We start from the raw sequence: 21,346 nt of genomic DNA on the forward strand, positions 1-21,346 counted from the left end.
TGTGCCAATTGCACAGAAGCTAGCCAGCTTTCTTTTTTGCGTAGAAGCTTGTTTTTTTGAAAAACCTTGAACTTTTGGATTTCGAAGAAAAAGAAAACAGATGGCCTTAAAACTCTATGCTTTTGTAAAACCAATTATGGTGGACACTTTATTCTCAAAATTAACCCAATTATTCCGCTGGAAAATCAGATACTTCATCCATTTTCGAAATTAGAATTCTATCACGTTTTTCTTGGCCTTTACAGTTTTGCTGGTCGATAGTGGAGTTTGCATTCCTTTTACACAGAGGCGAAGTTAAACTTCTCATACACAAACAAAAGTATAACCGATAACGCTACTGGGAAAAACTGAATTGAGTAACACTTCGATTCAACAAAATTTCTTAAATGACGCACACCAATTATGAGTCTACATAATTACTAAATGACGCAAGTCAATTATGAAGCATTAGCAGTACCAGTCAATTTGAAAAAAAAAAATTACCAACTAGCATGCCCAGGTTCGAACCCTCTTATTTTGTTGCGGGTCTCCTTCCCTGCATCTAAGATACAGATCCATAATACCGTGAAGCTTAAGTGCTAATTGCAATATAATAGTCTGTGTTAATATCCTTAGCATTGGCTGTACTGAATAGCTGGTTATTGATCAAAATGAAAACTTTCAAAATGAACACTAATATTTGCAACTTAGGTTGGAAAAAAAAGAGAGTTCAAACTATCACACAAGCTTTGCTTGTATGAACTATGGAAATGCACTGAAATTAAAAAGAAATCACAAGTCCAACCGCGAAAGATCAAAACTGAGCGTGAACTTATTTCAAGACTTTGTCCTGACAAAAAACAGCAAAACCTATATACGAGTACTCACTACGTTCATTACTCTAAGTATTGAAAAAAAATATTTTATACTTTACTTTTTTTTTTATTTTTCCCTATCTTTAAGTTCGAGGGAAGCGCTGCAATAATGGGAAAAACTGAATGAGAGTAAAGGTTGAACAAACTCCACAGCAAAATTGTAAAGGTCACGAAAAACGTGATAGAAATTTTCACTTGACTTTTCTCAACAGAGAAAACTTTTTGAAATTTCATTCGAATCACAACTAAAATGGCTTCAGTGCGATATATCACACGAACTATTCTGATGATTCTTTGTGCCTAATTTTGCGTGGGAAGCCCCAAATCCTCCACACTTTCGGTGGTCGGAATCATTATTATTATTCAGCAAAAAACACAGAAATCCTAGAAATTAGAAGACTACCAGGTTATTGAGTAAGTATAACAGCTGAGCTAGAGTTCTCCGAACTTCTGAACTTGAACTGCTTGAAAAAATTCATGGAAAAATTTTCTACTCTTTTATATTACGTAATATGCCTTCCAATTAGCAAATGAATGTGAATTGGCTTAAAAAGTTAAACAAACTTGAGCTTTTTCAGCCAAAAAAAAAACACGTGAAAATCATTTGTTTATTATTTCTCAGTAAAAAACATCTGAACGCCCTCTTAAGCAATTGAGTGAAAATAGCATATTTAACCCAACTTTATCTGAAGTTTCTTCTCGAAATCTTCCTTAAAACTAAAAATATCTTGAGCTGATGCTATACTTAATGCCCTGCATAACCTATAGAGTATCTTAAAATTGCAAAAAAAAAGAAGATTTATGAATGATATTATTGCTAACATTTTAAACAAAACATTATCGAAGTATTTAATGTTCTCAAGAAATTGACCCACTAGTTTCATCGGTGACAGCTTGATCAGGAGTCAGCTTGAAAGGCATCTGAAACAGACACAAAAAATTCCCATGCACGGTTGGTAAATTACACTCATCCTCCTTCTCTGCGAGGCGGGAACGTACACAGGGATAAAATTCTATAAAGGGAGGATGCTAACTTGTTCCGCAAAAAGGTCCAGCACCTCATATTGTATCTCAATTAAATTAGGGTCATACTTTGCACGTATTCGTGTAGGCTCGAAGGAAGTAGAGACTGAATTGCAGAGAGATGGCTTGTAGTAGTGGTATTAGAAGTTGACGATGAAGCCACTCCCAGAAGAGGAGATGTTCCTCGTTCGAGAGGTGCACAAAAACCAAGTTTTTTCAGAATGTACACATCATCGTGCACCTAAACAAAACAAGCTCAATTCAAAATTTTCCCGTTTTATTCAGAGTTAGAAAGGCTAAAAAAGACTGAAACATTCAATTTTCGAACGTCACACGGCCAAAAAATGTCACAGTTCACTTCATTCACAATGAAGAAGTTGCACTTCAAATCAGTAATGTCTATTTAAATGAATGTGATTTGAATTGCTGATCAAATAGCCAACAGACAGTTGGAAAAGAGTCACGAACGCAAGGAACGAAAAAAAAAATGATTTGTTTTTTTTTTAAAAAAAAAACTTCAAAAATCGAAATACAAAGACAAAAGTATATGGCCTTAAAACCATTTGAATTTCAAGAACAATTTATGACTGACGCTTCTTTGATAAATTAATCAAATTTGAGAAAACTGGATCAATGGTTAATTTTTTTTATTCCGCTGGGAAATCTGTAAATTAAATTCCAGTTTCGAAATTAGATATCGATCACGTTTTTGTGACCTTAACATTTTTGCTGTTCATAGTGCATTTTGCCTTTCCTTTAACAAAAGAAATGAACTGAACTCGAAAAGCAATCAAAAATCAATTTTGAGCGTGAAATTTTTCCTGAAAAAAATCACCGAGATCAGGGGCGGATCTAGAATTTTCTCTCGACGGGGATTCACATTTCGAAATTTTTGTCGACTTTTTTTTAGGTTGATTAAATCGATTATCCCAACTCTCCCACAGCACTAAAAAGACCCTGTTTTGACATCAAAATTTAAATTTTGAAACAGGCCAAAAAAGACATTTTTAGGCACTTTTTGATAAATATTGACCAAGCAACCGCTGTTTTTTTTTCGGAGCGCGCTCCCCCCTCTAACTTAGCATAAATTGGCGCTCAAGACGCCTTTAGAAAACTAAGGTCGGTAGGGAGTCGAATCCCTCCAAAATCCGCCCCTGAACAAGACCTATAAGGGTACTCACGACGTTCATGACTCTAAAAGCTTTCATGTAAGCTTTTAAATTTTTGTATTTTATTACTATGTGTTTGAATTTTGTGATTTGCTTTATCTCAAACTTCATGTTTTTCAGTGCTGATGATGGCTGTATAGCCGAAATTACTCCGAAATAAACAAGTTTCATTATCTTGTTTTTCACATTGATGAGAAAGAAAGTAGTTGCACTTTATCAATGTTGTTACCATGGGAACTTTTCACGAAGTTATTAACCGGGTACGGACACTGGATTTTTTGACTGAAGTAACAGAAGTCACTGCGAACAGTTAGAGCTGCTGTGTCTCGCAAGAGGTTTCTTGAGAACTGCCTGAGGAACGACGTGCTACCGAGCTTTCTTAAATTTAGAGTACCGGAGAATGGCTGCTTTGAACGCACATTGGTACACAATTTCCAGCTGAGGCTTCTGAGAAGAGAACTGACCGAGACCATCAAGCAGCTGTCTCCGAAAGAAGACAACCTAAAAGTCACGCGCGCTGCTTTTTCGTCACGATTGATTGAGACCCTCAGAGAGTCCGCGTGTTTCTACACAAGACAGTTATTGTGGAGAATCAATAGTGAAGTCGGAGGCAGACATTCGGAGAAACTCGAAATGCTATCGAAAAAAAAACAGGGAAAACCACTCCGTGCGGTTGGGAAAACTGTCTAAAGGGTTGGAAAGTTGGACCCGCCGAGTTATGTTGATGATATGTTGTCACTGGTACCGAAGCATCCGATCAACGACAAGTTCAACCAAACCCATTTTCTGGCCGACTTCGATACTTTCCTGAGAAAAACCAAATCATCAGGTGCTACTCCTGAACAATTGAACGACCTGAACAGTAAAGTAGTGAGATATGTGAAGAGCGCCAAGAAGCAACGTCCTGATCGGCTATCTCGGGGGTCAATGAATTTCTCAAGTCGAAAAAAGTGAAAGCAGTTCCTTTTGATAAAGGTTCGGGATAATGCCTGATGAGTGAGTTTGATTACAACAATCGATTCTTGGATACCCTCAATGGACGGCAATTTGAGAAGATGAAAGTGCCGGAGTGAGGGAAGCCCCTCGTCGTGAAGATAGAAGATCAGTTCAACAAGGAGCTATTGTCGTTGCTGAAGGCGAACCGTGTGTCGCAAGCCTTCTATGACGACGTACACTCCACGGGAGCTACTTCGCCTCGTCTGTACGGTTTAGCCAAGGTTCATAAGCCAGATACGCCAATGAGACCAGTGCTGTCTCTGCTGGGCAGCTGTTACGCCACTTTGAACGCCAAACTGTCCACGTATGTTTCAGACGTTGCAGGGTCCAATATTGAAACATCGACCGCGGAGATGAAGAAGCTCCTGTGCAAAGTCTAGCTTGAAGAAGATGAGGTCGTTTTTTCTATGGATGTTGAAAGTCTTTACACGAATGTACCCGTCTTGGAAGCAATTAACATTGCTGCTGACAAAGTGTACGTTCTAGAAGAAAAACCATCTAAGGACAAGTCTATTTTCATGCAGCTAATAAGACTAGCGGTCACTGACATCAAGTTTTTAGCTTGCGGAGAGTGTTTGTCTAGAAAGACGGAGTGGCGATGGGTTCCAGCCTTGCGGTAATTTTAGCAGACCTGTGGTTAAAGGAGTACGAACCACAGCTGGCAGGAAAACCCAACGAAGTCACGCACACTGTAGCCGCTCCGCCAGGACATTATGATTGTGGCAAATGCAAGCTGAAGGTCACATGGCGGGTCTCCTCAATTCGCTGTGCATCCTGTTCGGCTTGGTTTCACGAGAAGTGCCCTCCTCTCTCGGTCAAAGCAGTCAACGAGATAGCCAAGTCCAAGCGCCTATTGTTCTGTGGTTGTAGATAGTCGGTTAACACCCCTCTTTCTTGCATACCAGAGGCCAAAGTGTTCGGAAGATATGTAGATGATATCATCCGTACTGCTCGCGCTCAGAAAGTTGAGGATATTCTGAAACAAGCCAAAACTCTTCACCCAGCTCTGGAGAAAGATGGCTCTATTCCTTTTCTGGATATATTGGTGACAAGAACCTCAGCAGGCATTATTGCTTATTGAGACCACCCGGTACCAGAAACCAACGGATACAGGTTTGCTGATGTCCTTTCATGCCTGTGCACTTACACGCTACAAAATTAACATCATTCAGGGTACTGTCCACATACTGAACAACACTACCTCTAAGTGGAGCAGTTATCATGATGCATTGGCGAAGACGAAACTGGCGTGGGAGAACAACCAGTATCCGCCTAGTTTCTACAATCCAGTCGTCTATGATACCCTTATCAAACTATGTGCAAATGGTTTTGAGGTGACGGTTGCGAAAAACGCGAGCGAGCGGAACGAAAAACGCGAGCGAGCAACACTTATCATGCAGTACAGAGGATCTATTTCTGACAGGTTTGCACGCAGCGTTCGTGGCGTGGTTCCCTTTAACATCGTGTTTACTACCAGCAAGCTGAAAACAACGCTTCCGTCGCTCAAGACGCCTACTCCGAATGAACTTCGCAGTCGTGCCGTCTACGAAATCCGTTGTCCTAGATGTCAATCCAGTCATGTGGTCCAAACAAGCCGGCATCTGACGACTAGACAAAAAGAACATTCGAAACCAGACTGTCCAGTTGGAAAGCATTTTCGAGATTGCCTCGAAAACACAGAAGATTTACGTGCTGAAGTTCCAGACTCTGCTCATGACACTGGTAAACTACTTACTTTGGAGGCTTTGCACACTGCCAAGCGGAAGCCGCAGCTGAACACGTGCAAAGAGTATAGAAGCAGGCAGCTGATGCTGAAGCTGCAAGCAACTCGAGTTTATTTGTCCCAGAGTCATCTCGCTAGAATCTCTTCTGTGTGTTTTTGTATTTTGTTACTATGTGTTTGGATTTTGTGATTTGCTTTATGTCAAGCTTCATGTTTTTCAGTGCTGATGATGGCTGTATAGCCGAACGTACTCCAAAATAAACAAGTTTCATTATCTTGTTTTTCACATCGATGAGAAAGAAAGTTGTGGCTTTCATGTAATTTAACTACATGCTTTACAAGTAAATCAAGTCGGAATTAAATGCGTCTTCATAAAGCCGATACAAGATATGCTTTTAACTGGCTAAGAAGAATGTGAGCTATACACATCTTCTGAAAATGAACACAGAAATCAATTTAGAAAAAAGAACTTTCGTGCAGAAAATTATAACTGATCTTATAACAGCGTTGCTAGTGTAATATTACATCATTTACCCTTGTACATTTATATTGCATGAAAATAACTCAGCTTTTTGCATTAAATAATTTATTTGAATCTTGTTAAGTTTTATTCAAAGAAAACATTCAAACACAGCCGACAGACAGTTGGTTGAGTGTCAAAGACAAAAAAAAAAACATTTTAACTTTCAAGCTTCAAAAAAAGTACACGACCTTCAAGAAATTTACTTTTTTAAAACATTATTAACTTTCGAGCCTCAGAGAAAAAATAACACGAAGTTTAACCAGCCCAATTCGGGAAAACTGGGCGAATATATAATTATCAATGAACTAAAAAAATCTCCGAAAGTTAACACGATTCACGTTTTTCGCGTCACTTCATTTATCGTTTTTCGATAACTTTAATGGTTTTCCGTTTAGCAAACGAACATAAAATGAAACTCAAAACACAGAGGCAAATTACAGCTTTGATTAAAATTATCTGGACGAATTGCATTTACTTTGAGTTCAGTTGAAAAACGATGAGAAAGACAAAACTTCGGTAGATTTTTACAAAATTCGGGACCAAACTTTATCCAAAAAGCGGATCATGGCTTTTGTAAACAATCAAAAATTACCAAGCCCAACAAACTTCAAGCAGAGTATTTTCTCTGAAAAAGTGCGCAATTTTTTTAAAATAGTTTTTAAAATACAAGACTTGTTTTTTTTTATAAAGTAAAAACAAACTTTTTGGTCTATAAAACTAATATAAATTTTGTTGACAATGTTTTGGAGATCAAACCCATCTAAAGTTCGTTGAGCTACCTAAACGGCTCACTTTGATATATTTATGTCAGCGATCGAAAACGTAATTTATCGACAACGTAGAAATTCTTCATTGGCCAAAACAAGCCAAAAGTGATCCAATTTTGCGTCCGAATTTCAAAAACAAAACGCACAATATTGATTCTGCTGAAAATCTGAGCATTTTTGTCTTCATCGTATTTCACGTTCGGTCAACCCAATTTCAGAAAAATGCGTTATAAATTTCAAGTTGATTACGTTTTGTCATGACAATTTAAAGCAGCACCATATAATTATCAAAAAGAATAGGGCTAGTTATGAAAATTGAACGAGCTAAGACAATAGAATGTAAAAAAGCATCTTACGGAGGCGAATCTGCAATTTCGCAAACACGAGCGAGAAAGCGGCACAGATACCGGAGATTTTAAATGCAAAACAGCTCAACTTTGCATATAATACGGAATGTAAAAAACTTCAGGCAATGACACTAACTTTGCATGTAAAAAACTGTCAGGCTCACTGCAGCTAGAGCTACTCCTAAAAAATGCCAACATTCATTTTAAACAGAAAAACATGTTTGGCTTGATGGATGGTTAGCTGGTTGCAGTGATGGCTAGATGGATGAATGGACGGATTGAAGATTGCTAAATGAAAATGATTGCTGGCTGAATAGTCAGATGAATGGATGGCTGTATGGTGGATAGCGGGAGAGCTGAATGGATGAATGGCTCCTTGGACGGAGATGGCTAGCTGGATAGGTGGCTAGATCGATGATAGATGACTAGCTGAGATGGGTGGATCATTGCATGGATGGATAGATGACAAGATGGGTAGATTTTATATTGAAAGATAGATGGCTGGTTGACGGGATGGATGAAAGGCAAGCTGGATGGCTTCATAGATGAATGAATGGTTGGATGGACCGATGGCTAAATAGATGAATGACTAGATCGATGAATGGCTGGTTGAATGGATCAATCGATGGCTAGATGGATAGTGGCTTGATGGATCGCCGGTTGAGTGGATGTATGAAGTAGTGGTTGAAGGAAACGATGGATGCATGTATGCCCGGACTGATGAATAAATTCATTGCTAGATGGTTGGTTGGATGGATAATTGGTTTTTTGGATAGTGAAACAGACAGTTGCTTGAATAGTTGGCTGGATGAATGGATCGATAGATTAATGAATGGATGGCTGGTTGAAAGAATGGGTGGTTGAAATGGATAACGGAATGGATGGAAGGCTGAATGGATTGCTGGCTAGATGAGTTGCCAGATTGATGGACGACTGGTTAGTTACCTGACTGGGTTGATCGCTTGCTGAATGCATAGTTGGTTGGATGGCGGGATGAATAGCTGATAGGATGAATGGGTTGCTGTTGACACTATATATGGATGGCTGGTTTGAAGGATCAATGGCTGGTTGAATCGATGGCTTGGTAATTCAATGCATGGAAGGATAAATGAAAGGACGGATAGCTGGTTGTATGTATGAATGGCCATATTAAAGGATGGTTGGGTGGCAAGAGGAAAGTATGGCTGACCTGATGGATGATTAGATAAATTGAAGGATGGTTAGATAGCTGGATGGCTAAATTAACGGGCCGAATTACGAACAATTGACTACTTGGATGGATGGATGAATGGTTGAACGGACGGATTGATGGCTGATTAGATTGATGAAAGGATGGCTGGTTAAATGAATCGCTAGATGAAAGGCTGGACGAATGGATGGCTAGATGTATTGTTGTATCGGTGGCTACATCGATGAATGGCTTGATAGATGGATGAACCGCTAGATGGAAAGAAATTGGATAGATGAATAACTTATTTGGGGACGCTCGATGGATGAACGGATAGCTAAAAGGATCTATGCATGGTTGGTTGGATATGAGACGACGTTAAAGCGCATTCACGTTTGGAATTCTGCAACCAGTGAGAGTAAATATTCATCACTTCGCCGTAGGTTCAAGACAGAGGTTGGATACTTTTGAAAAATCAATTAGAACGCCAAGTCGCGAAAACTTGAAGTGTTTGAGCAATCATACGTAATTAGGCCATATCTGCAACTGCTGAGAGTAAACTGACATCAGCCCAACAAGGGTCCAGTTTCAAAGTTCAAGAAATTTTTTGAATTTTACACTGTTTGTAAATTTTGAAAATCATTAGAAGACTATTTCTCGAAAACTATGAAGCGCTGAGCAGTTATATTAGAAATCCAGATAAAAGCAACTGAGATTTCCTTGACAGAACCTCACCATGACAGAACATAGTGAAATTTATTCGAATATAATCTTTGGAAAAATTTTGAAAAATCATAAAATACAACATATCTTGGGAACATGGAATCCTGACGGACGGACCATGAACCAGATCGACTATTTTGTCGTAGGCAGTAAAAGGATGAACTCAACCTCCCAATGTCGGTCGTTCTGGGGAACCTTCGTCGATTCAGACCACGCCATGGTGGTCGCTATCGTTGGTCTGAAATTGAGGAGTGTACCCAAGAAGAAACTCCCCAAACGGCTCGACATCTCTGTGCTGAAAGGCGCTGATGTTTCTTCTGATTTTCAGGTTGAGATCGCTTTGCGACTAAACGAGCTTGATAACTGTGACACAGTGGCGGACATGTAGACAACACTTCAGAAGACGACGCGGGAGGTGAGCGAGAAACACCTGTCGCAGAAAGCCCCAGGTCGGCGGAGGATCTCTAGTCACACCCTGGAATGAAACTACTGGAATGAATTACTGGAATGAATAAGCTGAGCAGCTCGAGCGGGTTTCGCCAGTGACAATTTTAGGAAACTCTTTCAATTGACCCATGCACACAGCTCCAAAAAGTTTAAACCAGTCTCTGGGACGATCCTAGACGAGCAAGGTGAGACCATCACTAACGTCAACCATAGGATGGACCGGTGAGTACGCCACTTCAGTGACCTGCTCAATCGTCCTAGTCCTTCTGAGCTGGTGCATACCAACACCAGTGCACCTGGTAACTGAAACGACATCGACGAACCACCCACCGTCGAGGAAGTCTTGACTACTTTAAGTCAGATGAAAAATAACAAAGGCAGTGGACCTAACAGCTTACCGGCAGATGTTCTTAAAGCCGCCGGTCTACCGTTCGCGCAGAAGCTTCAGAGTATTCTCGAGAAGATCTGAAGTGGATAACCCAATCCTAAATAGAGGTGCATCTCCCAACTGATCCCGCTTCACAAGAAGGGCGACGTCAAAGTGTGCAAAAATTACAGGGGGATCTCCTTGTTGTGTAACTCGTAGAAGATACTGGAGAGCATCGTCCTCCAGAGACACCGCAGCACAATCGACTCTTCGCTGACAGAGTCAGGCAGGTTTTCGGGCGGCTAGAGGCTGTATCGATCAGATTTATAGCCGCCGTCGAATACTTGAGCAGCGACACGAGTTAAAAAAAGCAACTGTCATCTGCTTCGTTGACTTCACAGCTACTTTTGACAGTATTTGCAGGCCGACTCTCTGGAGACTACTCCGGTTGGCTGATGTCCCAGCAAACACCGGGCGATGTCCCAGCAACATGTACCTTCACACTAGTTGCAAGATCAAGGCTTACAACGACGAGAGTGACAGCTTCCTCGTCCTCACTGGAGTAAGACAGGGCGGGATCTTGTCACCTGTTCTTTTCCTTCTTGCGGCAAACCATATACTCAAAACCGTGAATCACACAAACTCGTCGTTGTGATCTGGTCATCAGAATATACATTTGAAAACGTTGCCTTCGACGATAATATCGCCATTATTGCAGACTCCATAGAAAACCTCAGTCAGATGACCTTTCTCCTGTCAGAAGAGGCAGCAAAGCACGAGCTACATATAAACTGAGAGAAAACGAAGCTTATGAAAACCGCTGATATATCCGGTACAATCGACAAAAGGGGTGGGAATCGAGACCGCCAACAATTTCTGCTACCTTGGTAGTCAGATTATCCCATCCGTATTCTGAAGGACAGTGTCTTCACAATTGCTTCTTACGCTTGTGAAACTTGGAACGTACTCCAAGCCGATATTCATAGGCTCGACATATTCTATATGAAATTCCTTCGTATAGTCAACAAAACGAGTTGGCAACACCGGGTATCCAACACCGAGGTCCTGCGAAAGAGCGATCGAGTAGAGACGTTCTCGCAGACCATCTGGCGCAAAGCGGAGATACCTCGGGCATGTTCTGTGCACGGATTCATGTCGGTACCCCAAGATCCTATTCATGGCCAAACCTGATCAACGCTGGAAGACACCGCCAGGTGGGGTAAAAATTTCGTACGAGAGGTTCATGAAAAAGCAGAAAAATTAATGAAACCGCTCAACGTCTCCCGTCGCGTCTTCAACGCGATCTGGAAAGATCACCAGGAAATCATTGCTAGCGATCAAAAGCAGTGGCGGGCAGTTCTACACGAATGACGCCAAAACCTCATACGAGGTGGAAAAAGCTACTGAACTGAACTGAATGGCTAAATTAACGGGCCGATTTATGAAAAATTGACTGTTTGGATGAATGGATGGATGACTGGTTGGTTGGATGAACTGATGACTGATTGGATTGACGAAAGGATGGCTGCTTAAATGAATCGCTAGATGATAGGCTGGACGAATGGATGGCTAGATGTATTGTTGTATGGATGGCTACATCGATGGATGGCTTGATAGATGGATGAAGCGATAGAAGGAAGGAAATTGGATAGACTGATTACTTGTTGGGGACGCTCGATGGATGAACGGATAGCTAAAAGGATCCACAGGTGGCTGTTTGGATCTGGGACGACAGAAACACGCACTTACGTTGGGATTATTCTGCAACCAATGAGAATAAATTGACATCACTCCGCCGTAGGTTCGAGACATGGAGGTTAGATAATTTTGATAATCATACGTATTTAGGCCATATTTGAAACTGCTGAGAGTAACCTGACATCAATCCAACAAGAGGTCGAGTTTCAAAGTTCAAGAAATTTTTTGAATTTAACACTTTGTAAATTTAGAAAAATCATTAGAAGACTATTTCTCGAAAACTATGAAGCGCTGAGCAGTTATATTACAAATCCAGATAAAAGCAACTGAGATTACCTTGACAGAACCCCACCATGGAGTTAAGATATTCGAACATAGTGAAATTTTGTTCGAATATAATCTTTTGAAAATTTTTTGAAAAATCATAAAGTACAACATATCTTGGGAACTTGGAGTCCTGACGGACGGACCATGAACCAGATCGACTATATTGTCGTAGGCAGTAAATGGATGAACTCAACCTCCCAATATCGGTCGTTCTGGGAAACCTTCGTCAATTCAGACCACGCCATGGTGGTCGCTACCGTTGGTCTGAAATTGAGGAGTGTACCCAAGAAGAAAAATTGAAAAATGTAAAAACAACATACCTTGGAAACTTTCAAGTCTTGAGCAGACAATTTTGGAGGCAAGAACCAAAACCCGTGAGAGTAAAGTGACAGCACCCAGCTAAAGGGTTGCGAATTTCAAACTTTGTTAAGTTCATGAAACCTAATTTATTTCGTAAGCTTTCCAAAAGTCACAAAACCGCCATATCTCGGAACTGTTTCGAGCAGTCATATTTGGGGGCAAGACTGGAAACCCCTCAGAGTACTCTGATAGCACCTAACAATATGATTGGGATTTTCAAATTTTGGGAAAATTTTGGAATTTTTTTTTTCTATTCAAATATCTCAAAACATCATAAAACAACGTGATTTCTCGGATACTTAAGCCAGTTTGGTTTTCAAAGTTGGGGGCCAATTTTGCAACCACTGGGACAAACCTGACAGCACCCAACTATGGGGTTCGTAATTTCAAACTTGAAATAAACGCTAAAACGAAAAGCATCCGTTACATCATGTATAGATAGATGAATCCAACCTTTGGACTAAACTACACTGCCCCCCTCATCCTACCATCCCTTTCAATCGGCCTAGTATTCTTAAACTGGAAGGTCGAAAAATTTATTAAGCATTGCAATATACGATATAGCTAAAACGTTAACGTTCTTCCGCGCAAAAATTCTTCTTTTTAACAGGCAAAATTAATAAGCTGAAACATGGTGAGATACGGGTCACACGCACTTAAATATAGTATAGACAGATACCGCTAGATTAGAACGTATTAAAACAAGTTTTTTTAATCAATTACACATTTCAAAGACCTCGCGAAGTTTATCGAATTGGAGAAGTTCCAAAATGGTATTTGATTTAATATACTGCTGTATGAAAAATTTAGCTTTTTTCGGTTCAATTGATGAATTAAAAAATCATCAACTGCGTTGGGTTAAAATTAATCAAATATCAAAGCGCATGTAAAAATACTGCTAATGCAGCCTACTACAAATTCAAAAGTGCCAACAAAAGTGGCATTTTTTTGCGACATTGGTTGAGAATAAAAGTTGCATCGTACTATCACACTACGCCGCTACACTCGTGTAAACATAAAACTATAGATGAAGCCAAAATAACGTGAGGTGAGCAAAAACACTTCGGGCCAAAAATAGTCGATTCAAAACTTTTAAAGAAATGTCAAGTCCACTCTCTCTCTCACAAAACACAGACAAAATGTTTTCGCTCAAAGACGCAATATGAGGGCCACTAAAGCGATAGCAAACAGGCCTAAACTTATCAAGCCGAAAAAAAACATAGCCAACAGAAAGTTGGATAACAGTCAATGAACGCAAGTAAACCGAAAACATTTCGACAGAAAAATCTCAGCTTCCGAATTTCTTCGAAAAAAAATCATTGGCCTTAAAGCTCTTTGAACAGCGGCAACATTTTATGAGAACTGGGTTAATACGTAATTTGAGTCAAAAGGTAATTTTTTTAGACCAATTTGAGAAAACTGGGTCTAGATGTATTTTTTAAATTTCGCTGGGAAGGAAAATTAAACTCTTTGAAAATTTTTGATTACGTTTTTTTGTGATCTTAACACTTTTGCTGTAAAAAATCAGCACTCATATAAAAGTCTTACCTATGTTCACCGACACTAAAAAAAGAATAACAAATCGAATAGGAAAAACTTACAACCAACATAGAGAGCCAACTTAGAAGAAAACGGATATTTAAAAAGCTTCTGCGCCATAAAAAAAAGTCTGTTACCGTAATTCCAACAGAAGCGACCAGGAGATGAGCTCTACGAACAAAGTTGTTTGAAAATAGTAACCACTTCAAAAAATTGCTTTCCCAAGTTTAACACCGCTGCGCTTCGCGAACAAGCGAGGAAAATGCAAAAAGAGTTCTAAACTGGCAAAACAAAGTGAGCACAGAGGCGAAGCTGCGCTTCTCAAACAATTGCGAGAACACGACCAAAAAGCAGCTATATCAAGTTAAACAAGAAAGAAGAAAAAAGCCCTGAATTAGCAAAAACTCGGCTACTGTAGGATTCGAATCTGTGACCAATTGCAATCAAGAGATTTAGAACTTCACGCACTATCCCCTTAGCCACTCTAGAAGAACAAGCGACAAACACTAGTCACGGATACAGCAGCTACATATGCCAATACGATTTAGCACCAAATACAAAAACTTAATTTTGCAATTAAAAATTTCGAATAACAAACTTAAGGCATCCACACTAACTTTGCAAATACCAAATCGCAAGGCATAAAGCCACATTATGTATAAATTGTGCAAATTGCGAGATATATTGAGTTACAAAATTTTTTAAAACCGAGTTTTTTATTGTAATTCTGTTTGAAAAAAAATAGCTTACTTCGGTTCAAACAACATAACAATTTCTTTTTTGTCTTAGTCGTACTGAGTTACAATCGCTAAATCAACAAGAACCAGTTTAAAGGTAGTTATTTAAATTATATTTTAAAATACTTCGGTCTAAAAAATTCATTATTAAGTTATCATAACTCTCCTTTAACTTAGCAGTGAACCAGTATATCGCTAGATCTATTAAGATTAGGAAATATAAAAGTAAGATTAGGATTGGTATTAGACTAAGGAGTTGCACGAACCTATCCGGCCGAAAACAAAGAGCATGACGAACAGACGATGTCCTTATCCGAAATTACTCTATGAAAAGCCCACCCCGGACCTTAACTCACAGCTGAAGTTTAAGAAACATAGAAAAAACGCCGGCGCAGGATTTTTTATTAGACTAACTTTTCCTATCAAAATAGTGCAAATAATAGTATCTCATCGGATTTTCGAGATATCGCACTGAAGTTATCGATTAGTGAATAGACAACAGATATATATCACTGATTAACATATAAAAGACAACAGATAAAAGATTAACTTTTCTGTCTCTATAATTGACACTTGAACAGATAAAGCAGAATTTGTATATCAGTTTCTCCCAGCCATGAATCATCTTCCGACGGCTTGAAGACCTTATTGTAACATCATTATCAAATTTTTCATATTTTTGTTACGCCGTTCAGCTAAAAAAAAAATTCGCGATGAATTAAGTCCTATTTTCGGAAGTGTATCTGAGCCACCTTGTAGATGCTGAGCTTCAAGGTTGAAGGTACGCCACGAACTAGAATAAAACTTTAGAATCAGGACCACGCAAAATTAAAATTATTCGAATGATATCTATAAATTCCCTTCCAACCGCGATTCGATTGATCATTGAAAAACTTCATTCTTCCTGTGTCGGAGACAAACCGGCATGATATTTTGCCTTTTAGCCAGATTTGGTAGAAATCACAGTTCATGCTGATTTATTTTGTGCTAAATAAACCAAAATAGTTCAGTAATTTGCTAATAACTTGGTCATTTTGCACTTTACTCTAAGCGCACAAACAAACGATAAAAATGTGAATAAAGAAAACTGCTTTTCTAATACACTAGCAAGAACACGTCAAAAAGCATCTCTAGAAAGTGCAATACGAATAAATATAAATAAGCCTCAAATTAGCAAAAACTCGGCTACTGTAGGATTCGAATCTGTGACCAATTGCAATCAAGAGATTTAGAACTTCACGCACTATCCCCTTAGCCACTCTAGAAGAACAAGCGACAAACACTAGTCACGGATACAGCAGCTACATATGCCAATACGATTTAGCACCAAATACAAAAACTTAATTTTGCAATTAATAATTTCGAATAACAAACTTAAGGCATCCACACTAACTTTGCAAATACCAAATCGCAAGGCATAAAGCCACATTATGTATAAATTGTGCATATTGCGAGATATATTGAGTTACAAAATTTTTAAAACTGAGTTTTTTATTGTAATTCTGTTTGAAAAAAAATAGCTTACTTCGGTTCAAACAACATAACAATTTCTTTTTTTGTCTTAGTCGTACTGAGTTACACTCGCTAAATCAACAAGATCCAGTTTAAAGGTAGTTATTTAAATTATATTTTAAAATACTTCGCTGTAAAAAAATTCATTATTAACTTATCATAACTCTCCTTTAACTTAGCAGTGAACCAGTATATCGCTAGATCGATTAAGATTAGGAAATATAAAAGTAAGATTAGGATTGGTATTAGACTAAGGAGTTGCACGAACCTATCTGGCCGAAAACAAAGAGCATGACGAACAGACGATGTCCTTATCCGAAATTACTCTATGAAAAGCCCACCCCGGACCTTAACTCACAGCTGAAGTTTAAGAAACATAGAAAAAACGCCGGCGCAGGATTTTTATTAGACTAACTTTTCCTATCAAAATAGTGCAAATAATAGTATCTCATCGGATTTTCGAGATATCGCACTGAAGTTATCGATTAGTGAATAGACAACAGATATATATCACTGATTAACATATAAAAGACAACAGATAAAAGATTAACTTTTCTGTCTCTATAATTGACACTTGAACAGATAAACCAGAATTTGTATATCAGTTTCTCCCAGCCATGAATCATCTTCCGACGGCTTGAAGACCTTATTGTAACATCATTATCAAATTTTTCATATTTTTGTTACGCCGTTCAGCTAAAAAAAAAATTCGCGACGAATTAAGTCCTATTTTCGGAAGTGTATCTGAGCCACCTTGTAGATGCTGAGCTTCAAGGTTGAAGGTACGCCACGAACTAGAATAAAACTTTAGAATCAGGACCACGCAAAATTAAAATTATTCGAATGATATCTATAAATTCCCTTCCAACCGCGATTCGATTGATCATTGAAAAACTTCATTCTTCCTGTGTCGGAGACAAACCGGCATGATATTTTGCCTTTTAGCCAGATTTGGTAGAAATCACAGTTCATGCTGATTTATTTTGTGCTAAATAAACCAAAATAGTTCAGTAATTTGCTAATAACTTGGTCATTTTGCACTTTACTCTAAGCGCACAAACAAACGATAAAAATGTGAATGAAGAAAACTGCTTTTCTAATACACTAGCAAGAACACGTCAAAAAGCATCTCTAGAAAGTGCAATACGAATAAATATAAATAAGCCTCAAATTAGCAAAAACTCGGCTACTGTAGGATTCGAATCTGTGACCAATTGCAATCAAGAGATTTAGAACTTCACGCACTATCCCCTTAGCCACTCTAGAAGAACAAGCGACAAACACTAGTCACGGATACAGCATCTACATATGCCAATACGATTTAGCACCAAATACAAAAACTTAATTTTGCAATTAATAATTTCGAATAACAAACTTAAGGCATCCACACTAACTTTGCAAATACCAAATCGCAAGGCATAAAGCCACATTATGTATAAATTGTGCAAATTGCGAGATATATTGAGTTACAAAATTTTTAAAACCGAGTTTTTTATTGTAATTCTGTTTGAAAAAAAATAGCTTACTTCGGTTCAAACAACATAACAATTTCTTTTTTTGTCTTAGTCGTACTGAGTTACACTCGCTAAATCAACAAGATCCAGTTTAAAGGTAGTTATTTAAATTATATTTTAAAATACTTCGCTGTAAAAAATTCATTATTAACTTATCATAACTCTCCTTTAACTTAGCAGTGAACCAGTATATCGCTAGATCGATTAAGATTAGGAAATATAAAAGTAAGATTAGGATTGGTATTAGACTAAGGAGTTGCACGAACCTATCCGGCCGAAAACAAAGAGCATGACGAACAGACGATGTCCTTATCCGAAATTACTCTATGAAAAGCCCACCCCGGACCTTAACTCACAGCTGAAGTTTAAGAAACATAGAAAAAACGCCGGCGCAGGATTTTTTATTAGACTAACTTTTCCTATCAAAATAGTGCAAATAATAGTATCTCATCGGATTTTCGAGATATCGCACTGAAGTTATCGATTAGTGAATAGACAACAGATATATATCACTGATTAACATATAAAAGACAACAGATAAAAGATTAACTTTTCTGTCTCTATAATTGACACTTGAACAGATAAACCAGAATTTGTATATCAGTTTCTCCCAGCCATGAATCATCTTCCGACGGCTTGAAGACCTTATTGTAACATCATTATCAAATTTTTCATATTTTTGTTACGCCGTTCAGCTAAAAAAAAAAATTCGCGATGAATTAAGTCCTATTTTCGGAAGTGTATCTGAGCCACCTTGTAGATGCTGAGCTTCAAGGTTGAAGGTACGCCACGAACTAGAATAAAACTTTAGAATCAGGACCACGCAAAATTAAAATTATTCGAATGATATCTATAAATTCCCTTCCAACCGCGATTCGATTGATCATTGAAAAACTTCATTCTTCCTGTGTCGGAGACAAACCGGCATGATATTTTGCCTTTTAGCCAGATTTGGTAGAAATCACAGTTCATGCTGATTTATTTTGTGCTAAATAAACCAAAATTGTTCAGTAATTTGCTAATAACTTGGTCATTTTGCACTTTACTCTAAGCGCACAAACAAACGATAAAAATGTGAATAAAGAAAACTGCTTTTTTAATACACTAGCAAGAACACGTCAAAAAGCATCTCTAGAAAGTGCAATACGAATAAATATAAATAAGCCTCAAATTAGCAAAAATTCGGCTACGTGTAGGTTTCGAATCTGCGACCAACTGCAATCAAGAGATTTAGAGTCTCACGCACTACCCCCTCAGCCACTCAAGCTTAACAACCGATAAACACTATTCACAAATAAAGCAGCTACATATGCTAAGAAATTTCCCTTGCGATTCAGCGCCAAATACAGATAGACTTAACTTTGCAATTATTAATTTGGAAAATGACAAACTGAAGGCATCCACACTAACTTTGCAAGTAACAAATCGCAAAGCATCAAGCCACATTATGTATACAAAGTGCATTTCAAAAAAATTGCAAGATAAATTGAGTTCAAAAATTTCTATAACCGTATTTTTATTATAGTAATGTTGTTAGAAACAAATAGCTTTTTTCGGGTCGTTTGATAAATCAAAAATGGATCAACTGCGTTAATTTATTACTTTTCGAACATCAAAGCACATGCTATCAAAAAACTGTAAAGGCGCCCCAACCTTATTGGGGTGCCACGCCATAAACGTGCTGCACCAATATTTGCGACTTAGGGTGGAAAAAAGAAGGTTCGTACTAATACACTAGCTTCGCAAGTTTAACACAGAGGCGAAGTTGCATTTCGCATACACAAGCAAAGATATGACCGACAACGCTAGTGGAAAAAACAGAATGAGTAAAACTTTGAGTCTACTAAATTTCTTAAATGACGCACGCCAATTATGAGTCTAGATAGCTGCTTGGTGGCGCAAGCCAATTATGACGCATTAGCAGTACCAGTCAATTTCAAAAGAAATTTACCAACTAGTATGCCTCAATTTATAAAGCGGATGCATTCTAACTAGTACACGAAAAAGTTCATGAAAAAATCCGACCTTGCCCTAGTTCGAACCCTTTTATTTTGCTGCTGGTGTCCTTCCCCACCTCAACGCTACAAAACCACGATACCTTGAAGCTAAAGTGCTATTTGTAATATCATACTCTGTTTAATATCCATAGCATTGGCTGTACTTAATAGCTGCATCAAAATGAAAACTTTCAAAATGAACACATTTTATCGAAACAATTGCATCGCAACAATATTTTCGACTTAGGTTGTGAAAAAAAAGTTCATACTATAACACAAGCTATGCTTGTGTAAATAAGGAAAAGATTAAAATACACCTTGAGAAAAAAAATTGAACAATAATTTTTATATTAGGAGTTATACGTTCTCACATCTCCTTCGCGACCGCTTGTAATTTTATTAACGCTAGCCATCAATAAGCAGCCAAATCCGAGCAAAAAAAACTATTTCAAGTTTTTTCTTGCATAAAAAATCTGGCTCAGTTGCGATTCTATTAATTTGGTCAGTTTACAATAAACTTATTTACTTACTTTGTTCTTAGTACTATCACATTCTAGGAGTATTACGTTCTCATATCTACTTCTCCAGCGCTTAAAATTTTACTATCATTAGCCACCAATATAGCAGCGAAATTCGAGCAAAAAAACTAATTCAATGTTCCGGATTTGAATCTTCGACCTTATGATAAGCAGTGTCACTCAAGGCCTCGTGACCCTTGTTTCTCTGCTTAAGTAGAGTATTAGCTGCTTAATCACAGGAGAAATCTACTACTCGCTCTTTCAATTAAATTCTTTGTCTCAGATTTGGCTGGGTAGTTTTCGAAAAAAGTGAAAAAGATTTTAAAAAACGATCAGAAAATTTTTAAAATTGAATTTTTTAAGATGAATTTTTCTTTATCCATTTATTTTTTTCTAATTAAACGTGTGAACGGACTTTTATAGATCAAAAAAACCTCTATGCCCTCACTTTTAGATTGAATCCTATCAGATTTAGCTAGTAGTTTTCGAAAACATCATGAAAATTTTAAAAAAAACGTTAAACATTTCAAAAAATGGATTTCCCGAAGTCGATATTGACTTTCCTGCAAAAATTAAACTGAATTAGATTCCGCGGGAAAATGCTAAGCAGCATATTACTTTGATAGAACTTTCAGTCTTAAAAAAGTATTTTTCAAAAAAACGGGCTAAATTTCAAAAATTGGATATGTTTAAGGCCATATTTTTATTCAAAAAAACAGGGAAAAAACAGAGTTATGAAGCCATAACTTTTTCTATCGAATTTCGGGAATAACCACTGGAAAAAGAAAGCGAAATACCCATAATTTGTACTTTTGATTGAAACCGCCATCTCAATTTAATATTTGAGAAAAAGAAAAAAAAATTCAAAACAAATAGAACAAAAATCCCCTACTGAAACTTTCGTAGTCCGTAGAACGTGGGGTAAAATGAAGAGACTAGCAAAAGATGCATGCACATAGAAGATCAGCCGGTTTGCCATTGGTACCAGTTTTTGATAAACGGAAGTATTTCTAGAGAAAAATTGAAATTTCAGCGAA

The 21,346-nt window shown here is 38.0% G+C and overlaps 1 protein-coding gene across 2 annotated transcripts in view; it reads right to left on the reverse strand.

Moving 5' to 3' along the window:
- Positions 1 to 1,653: 1,653 nt before the first annotated feature.
- Positions 1,654 to 21,346, reverse strand: part of LOC134839138 (transcription factor Dp-1-like) — a 367,543-nt gene continuing 347,850 nt past the window's right edge. For both annotated transcript variants that reach the window (XM_063854585.1, XM_063854584.1), the window contains exons 11-12: positions 1,947 to 2,118; positions 1,654 to 1,775 (exon numbers count right to left, since the gene is read on the reverse strand). In XM_063854585.1, coding sequence (XP_063710655.1) covers positions 1,753 to 1,775; positions 1,947 to 2,118 — 195 coding nt within the window. In that variant the 3' untranslated portion in view covers positions 1,654 to 1,752. The remainder of the gene's footprint in view (positions 1,776 to 1,946; positions 2,119 to 21,346) is intronic.

The sequence above is a fragment of the Symsagittifera roscoffensis genome, chromosome 2, assembly GCF_963678635.1.
Source record: "Symsagittifera roscoffensis chromosome 2, txSymRosc1.1, whole genome shotgun sequence".
Classification (NCBI taxonomy): domain Eukaryota; kingdom Metazoa; phylum Xenacoelomorpha; order Acoela; family Convolutidae; genus Symsagittifera; species Symsagittifera roscoffensis.